The 7019-nt window shown below is 60.3% G+C and overlaps 1 protein-coding gene across 1 annotated transcript; it reads right to left on the bottom strand.

The window, feature by feature from the left end:
- Nucleotides 1-6222, bottom strand: RHBDD2 (rhomboid domain containing 2; the record flags this gene model as incomplete). Its single annotated transcript, XM_084273052.1, has 5 exons — nt 1-1296; nt 3306-3456; nt 3777-4178; nt 5275-5492; nt 6128-6222. The coding sequence occupies 5 exons, from the start codon at nt 6220-6222 to the stop codon at nt 915-917; spliced, it is 1248 nt and encodes a 415-aa protein (XP_084129178.1). The 3' UTR covers nt 1-914.
- Between the last annotated feature and the right edge of the window lie 797 nt (nt 6223-7019).

Genomic DNA, 7019 nt, shown 5'->3' with positions numbered 1-7019 from the left:
GACAAGGTTTTTATTGCTCTGAGGTCTTGCACCACTCAATACATTCCACCAGGCTTTAAGTTGGTACATCAGGAGTATCCTGTTCTGATTCCCATTCCACTGACACTCCATATTGTACAAAGTTTCCATTTCCCTGTGCCTGCACATGGGCCTGGGCAGCTTGTGACATTAACTGAGCCTCTGTCACTTCACTGCACGTTACATCAATATCCTTGCAGCCTGGATCCAAATTCTTAACAATCAGTTCAAATCTTCTTGTCACCTTAGAGGGGTCATCCCCATACCCTGTAGCTACCTCCTTCCCATTGCCCAAATCACTGATCATAAAGGGGGTCTTGACTTGAAGTGTTTCCCCTGCCAGCCCCAGTTTCTCATAAAGGGGCTGATAATTGGGAACCTTCATTAGTTTTGCTTCTGGTTCAACTTCCAGCGTGACCAGAGCTGGAGTGGTTGGGTGTTCTGCCATCTGATTCACTTTCCCTCTCACCAGAAAAAGGAAGGGGATCCTAATGCATCCGGCTCTGGTATTTCATCCCCCCTTTTCTTCTAGAAGCCCCTTCCCAAGTACAGCACTTCCCCATACTCCAGGCAGAGCAGCATCTCTTCAGTCCTTTCTGTTTTCATCCTTTTCTAAAGCCAGTGCCAAGGGATCCTGTGGTACTGTGAGCACACAGTCCCTCTGCCAGTCCCGATGGTCTGGGAGCAGCGAACAGGCTGCAGAAGGATGAGAAGCACCCAGGGGTGACACAGTCCCCATCAGTAACAGAAAGTATAAAAATGAAAATGAAAGGAAACGTAACCAGTCTGTGCCAGGGAGCAGAGGAGTGGCCTGCAGGGGAGTTACCAACCCCTTCCACTAGTCAGCCCAGCACACAGGTCCTGCCACAGTGAGGGTCCTGCTGCTTTCCAGAGGATCAGCACAGCTGGACGCTCAGGGATCCAGCTGGAGCAGGAGCCGCTGGGGGTGCCGGGAACCCCGGCGCTGGCTGAAGCCCAGGCAGGGAGCCCAGCGCTGCGGGTGTGTGCAGGGCAGCTGGGCACGTGTGCTGCAGGGACAGGGACGGGAACTGCCCTGGCTGGCAGCACGGCCCGGGGGCGGCTGCAGCGTCAGCCGGGCCGTGACTCCCTCCAAACACACCTCTGCCTCGGTGGGGTCCTGCAGCGGGGCCCTGCAGAGCCCCCTCGTGTCCGCAGCCCTGCTGAAGCCCCTGGCTCTGCGTGTGGAGAGCAGGAGGAGCTGGAGCTGGAGCGCAGCAGTAGCTCTGGGTGGGGTAAGCGCCGGGCGTGGGGCTAATCCTGGGCAGGAAAAATGCAGGAGGTTACTGCTGTGTTCAGAACTGGCGTGGGCTAATTAGTGCTGGAAGTGCCCTGGGGGTGGATTTCCTCCTGACCAGTGCTCAGAAAGGTCACTGCAATCCATCAGAGAGACTCACAACAGCAGCTCTTATTATGAGCAGCACTTGGGTAACAAGGGGTTTATGGAGCTCCCAGGCCAGATGTTCCCACTCCCAACCCACACCAGTTCCACACCCACAGAGCAAGCACAGCTCTTGGCCCCGAATCTCTGTGTGCAAGGAATACACAAGCCAAACTGCAACGTGCTGTGGGCCTGCCATACACACCCTCCCTGCCTTCCACTGAAGGACACACCAGGAGACGTCCCAGCTGCCGAGCGGCACCGATCGAGCAGCCAGAAAGACCTTTGGTGCCAGTCAAAGCCCAGGGCACAGAGCAAAGAGAGGTACAAATGGAATGAATCATTCAGAAGCAGGGTTACAAACAGCCTCTGCCAACAGGAGGCATGACTCATCCTGTGGAAACAGAGCAAGAGGGGCAAGCTGCTCCAAAGCCAAAGCCTCTGGGACTTGAGGAGTACAGCCCAGCCCACGCACAGCGCCAGGAATGGAGACAGCAGTCGTGAAGACCCCCAGGTTCCAGCAAGAACAAGTCTGGTTCACACTGGGGTCTTCAGGCTTGGATTTGTTTGGGGTTTTTTCCAGGTATTTGGGGTGTGGGGTTGGTTTCTTTGTGGACACAGACACGGTGCCAAAGCCTGGGCCTCTAGAAATGTTTCCTGGCTGCTGGCAAGTTGGTGCCTGAAGTCTTATGGAAATGCCTGAAGAACCCCCCCCCCCCAAACCATCAAGAGCTCTTATTGAGAATAACAATCCAAATTACAAAAAGCAGCACACAGAGAACTTGTGCCCAAGACAGAGACATGCAAATTGAGCTGCAGAAATGGAAACATCCTAGAAACACCTTCCCACGCCCCGCCTGAGAGGCAAATGCTTATGTAAATACCTTTGAGCCAAAGGAGTCTATTTCTGTCACCTCACCTAAGGAAGGCAGGTTTAGACACAGGGCTGAGCTGCTGCACACAGCAGACTGATGCAGACACAGGCTCAGCACGTCCCTCCTCCCAACAGCAGCACTCAGAGCAGAGAAGGAAGAGAGCTGAAAGGCAAGTGCTGCTGGATTCCCCTGGCCTGCCCTGCATGCACCCACACTGGGGTGCCCTAAAGCATCCTGCTGCAGGAGGGGGGGTCCTTTATGGTCTCCCCATGGGTGAGGGCAGGTACAAACACTTGGGAATGCTTCCAGATCAAGGAATGCTTCACAGGGAGCTGATGGCTTAAACCCCACATAGATTAACCACTAAAGCAAACTACCCTTCCTCTGAGCAGCTGAGAACGGGGGGCAGAACATCGAGCCACATTTGCAAGCTCTTCAGAATGCAAGTGAGTTCTCATGGCTTGAAGCCACCCCTGAAGTCAGGCCGGGGCCCCCAGGTTTCTTGTCAGCCAAGTGATCCTGCCTTGACACCAGAATGTGCAGGGAAGGGGCTGTGTTGAGTTCTGTAAGCCACATCTTTCATTTCTGATGCTCTGCTCCTGCACAGCCTGGGACAGGAGTCACTTCACAGCTCCCTGGGGCACGATCTTCATCTTTCCTCTCCCCACCTTGCCTCCCTGGGAGGCCCCAGGGAGCAATACAGCCAGGAAGACTCACCAGAAGGCCCAGTGCTAGGGCAGAACTGCACCCCTCAGCCTACAGATCGTGTGTGCACACTGCCCAGCAGCAGATGGGAGGCCCTGCTCCTCCAGGGAGCTTCACTGGGTGGCTGAGGTCAGGTGTGGCACTGTAATGTCACTGGTGTAACATCAGTGGGGCTGTATGTCCCCCTTAGCACCCAGGATGTGAACAGGACAAGCACAGGGCAGCTTTTAAAGGGGAGTCAATGCCCCTGCTTTTGCCTCCAAACTCCCCTGTATCATCAGACCTTCCACAGGAGCTCCTGTACTCACCGGCTGCTCTCAGCAGCTCTTCTCTCAGCCACAGACCCTGGGATGTACCTCAGCCCTGGTATCCTCCTCAGCAGGCAGAAGGGGAACACCTGGTCCAGCTTAGAGCCCACTGACTCTGGAAAATCCAGGCAGAAACAGTAGCCAAGACCATCTGAAATCAGCAGCACGTTAAGGACAGCAGACAAAACTCACCCACTTGTGGGGCAGCCACCCCCAGTCCCCCCCGTGCCCACCAGCTGCTCTTCCCAGCGAGTTCCCCCAGTTGTGCCCAGTGCCACCTCCCCAGACCATCGCCCTTCTCAGCCCTGCCTTCCCTGCAGGCACTACAGCCCGGGGGAAGCAGAGAGCTGGGTGTGATGAGGCCCAGCAAAGCTTCAGGCAGAGCAGCAGCCACACAGGCAGTGCCCCCCAGCACGTCCCCCATCGAGAGCCAGCCATGCCCCTGCAGCTCAGGCCCTGGGGAAAGGATACAGGCTTCCCCAGCGAGGAGCCCACACAGGTTGCTCAGGAGAGAAGAGTGGGGGACAAACCACGCTACGCAGAGCAGGAGCCACGGCACCAGCACCACTGGGACTCGGACCCCCAAGACCAGAGCCCTCTTCATCCGCGAGCGGGTGCTGGACACCCCCAGCGTAGCAAAAGCCACTGGCATGAAGCCCTGGGCATCCTGCACCGCCGAGACCCGCGACACGAGCGTCTCCAGCAGGAGGTACAGCAGGGCAGAGAGGATGGCGAACGCCAGGGTGAGGAGGCAGAGCTTCACAGTGCCCACCTTCTTCTCAAAGCTGCCCGCAAAGTACCAGATGATGATGGCGCCGCAGGTCAGGGACACCAGGTCTTCGTAGACAAAGATGTAGGTGACCAACCTGTGGACTGAGCACCCCAGAACGTCAGGAAGGCTTAAAGCAAGGCCTTAAAAACCAGGTGTAAGTGATCACATTAAAGAGAAGTGGGACCTTGGGTAACACAAACTGACTCGCTCCCACCACTCTGGGATCCTGCCACTCCTGAGCCCCTTCCCGGCACTCGAGGGGCTCTGGGGAAGCTGGAGAGGGGCTGGTGCCCAGGGCAGGGAGGGCCAGGCCCAGGGGGAATGGCCTTCAGCTGCAGGAGGGCAGCTAGAGTGGGGCTGGGAGGCAGAAATCCTTCCTGGGGAGGGGGGAGGCCCTGTCACAGGGTGCCCAGAGAAGCTGGGGCTGCCCTGGGATCCCTGGCAGGGTTCAAGGCCAGGCTGCACGGGGCTTGGGGCACCCTGAGCTGGTTGGGGGGCTGTCCCTGTCCATAGCAGGGGGGCACTGGGGAGGCTTTGAGGTCCCTCCAACCCAAACCAGTCTGGGGTTCTGTGACTCTTGTTGCTTCCTGGAAAGGAGCATCAGGATCTGCAGTAAATTTCAGACTCCTTAAAAGAGAAGCAAGAGACAGAAGGGTTATAACAGTGACCCCGGTTTGGCTCAAAGCACAAACTCTTCTTGAACTGCTGGAAGGTTGACTTTCCTCACAAACAAAACGCCCGGAGGCTGTCAGGCCTCAGAAAAACGTGGGCAAAGGGTATCCCCAGCAGGTCGGGGAGGGCAGGACGCAGCCATCGGCTCAGAGCCCTGCACTGCCCGCAGAGTCCCCCGCACACACCGCGGCACCGCAGGCACCAGCGGGACGCAAACCCTCCGAGCAGCACACCCCAGTCTGTGTCACACCAAGGGCCAGAGGTGGCGACTGCGGGGAGCGGCCTGGGGCGGGGAGGCCCCGGGGCGCCCGGCGGGCTCGGTGCGGCCGGGGGACGGGAAAGGCCCCGAGGAGGCCGCGGGGGGAGCAGCAGGCCGGGCGGGGGAGGGCTCGAGGACGCGCCCCGAAGCAGGGACCGAGGAGGAGAGCGAAGCGGCGCAGGGGAAGGCCGCGGGAGGGGGGAGCAAAGCCCAGGACCGCGGGCCCGGCCCAGGAAGCCGAGGGGCCAGGCCGCGCCCCCGCTCACCTTCCCCCGCGCGCAGGGCGGCGGGCCGCAGCGCGGCGGCGGAGCGGCCGGCGGACGCTCCCGGCAGCAGCCCGGGCGCGGAGGCGCCGAGCGACAGCAGCAGCGTGACGGCGGCGGCGGCCGGCGGCCGCTCCCACCGCGCCGCCATGCTGCCGCGCGCCGCCGCGCTTCCGGCCGCCGCCGGAAGGCCTGCGCCGTTGCCGCGGCGACGCCAGGCGCTGCGGCGCCCCCGTTACCATGGAAACGGGCGGGCGGTACCGGGGGTTCCGCCGCTGTTTAAACCTGTTGTGTTACCCCCCCTCCTCCCCTACCCCCGGCGAGGGGTGCGCGCTGCCGCGGGAAGCTCACCCACCGGCCCGGGTCACAGCCGGGCCCCGCGCCCTCAGCCTCTCCTGGCGCCCGAGCCGTGCCGCGGGCAGAGGGCCCCAGCGGCCCCAGCGGCCCCCGCGGCAGGGTCAGGCTGCCCGGGGGAGCCACATATCCCCCGTGAGGGGCTGCAGACCGTAGCGGAGAGGGGGATCTGCGGGAGAGGCGCCGGGGCGAGTGGCGGCGCGGCCCGAGGACAGGCCTCCTGCGCGGTGCCGCCTCACAGCCCGGGCTGACCCTCCTGGCGCAGCAGCAGCCCCGCCGTTTGCTCACAGCGGCGGGCGCAGCCTGAACGCAGCTTCCCCGAGGAACGCAGCTGGCCAGGGGGGTGCTCCGGCGTGGGAGCCCCTCACCTCGAGTAGCCCCTGAGTGAGAAGGATGAGCAGGGGAAAGCGAGAAGCGGGGAGAGATGGAGGCTTCGCTCCGAGGTCGGTGGGAGCTCCCCAGCAGCGAGCAGAGGATGGCTGTTCCTGCTGCTTGGACCCACGTCTGCTGTCCATGAACAGCTCCACCGCAGGAACACCCAACTGCCACCAGCTCCTCCTCCAGACAAGAGCCCAGTCGCTGGCTGCTGGCTCGCATCTGATGAGAGAACCGTGAGGTAGCACTGCATGGGCAGGATCAGAAGAAACACACCTTCCCCCACCCTCTCTGGTTTTGTGAATTAGAGAAAGCGTTTGAAGCAGCTGGGATCTCTTCCAGCCAGGGGAGGTGAGCAGAGCCTTGACTCTGACATCTTTACCCCAGCTTCAAAGGTTTTTTGAAAGCAACAGGAGAGCACGGCACACAGTGAGCTTCTCACTTTGGCTCAGTTAGCACCATTTGTGAGAATCCTTCAGCCTCTGAGGAATATAAAGGCACCAAAAGGCTCCACATACTGTTTGGGATCAGCCCTAATCCCGCCGGTGCGTTGCAAAGGCAGCCTTTGTGAGAGGTCCCAGGCTATTGGGAAGGTTTGAAGTGTGGGAGATGACCTCGTGGCTGAGGGGGATGAGGTTTTTACAAGAAGAAACTGAAAGATGGGGAGAGAGATGAGCGCCTTTTCTTTTAAACTGATGATTCTAGTAACTGGATGTCTGGCTGTGGCAGTGGGATTTGACTCTCACTGCTGTGCCTGGGGAAATGCCGGCACACAAGCGGGGTATTGAGAGGGGACCGGGGGCAGTGGCTGCATGTGGGGAGCAGCCACCTGGCTTTCTGCACCAGCAGCCCACTGCTCCCCCCCCCCCCAATCCCCATCCCCAAACCCCATCCCATCCCATCCCCATCTCCAACCCCAACCCCATCCCCAACCCCAACCCCAACCCCATCCCCAACCCCAACCCCATCCCCATCCCATCCCCAACCCCAACCCCATCCCATCCCCAACCCCAACCCCA

The sequence above is a fragment of the Gallinula chloropus genome, assembly GCF_964237585.1.
Source record: "Gallinula chloropus genome assembly, chromosome: 19".
In the NCBI taxonomy this organism is placed as follows: domain Eukaryota; kingdom Metazoa; phylum Chordata; class Aves; order Gruiformes; family Rallidae; genus Gallinula; species Gallinula chloropus.
Note: the sequence above shows the minus strand (reverse complement) of the source record. Positions and strands in the feature narration are given on the sequence as shown.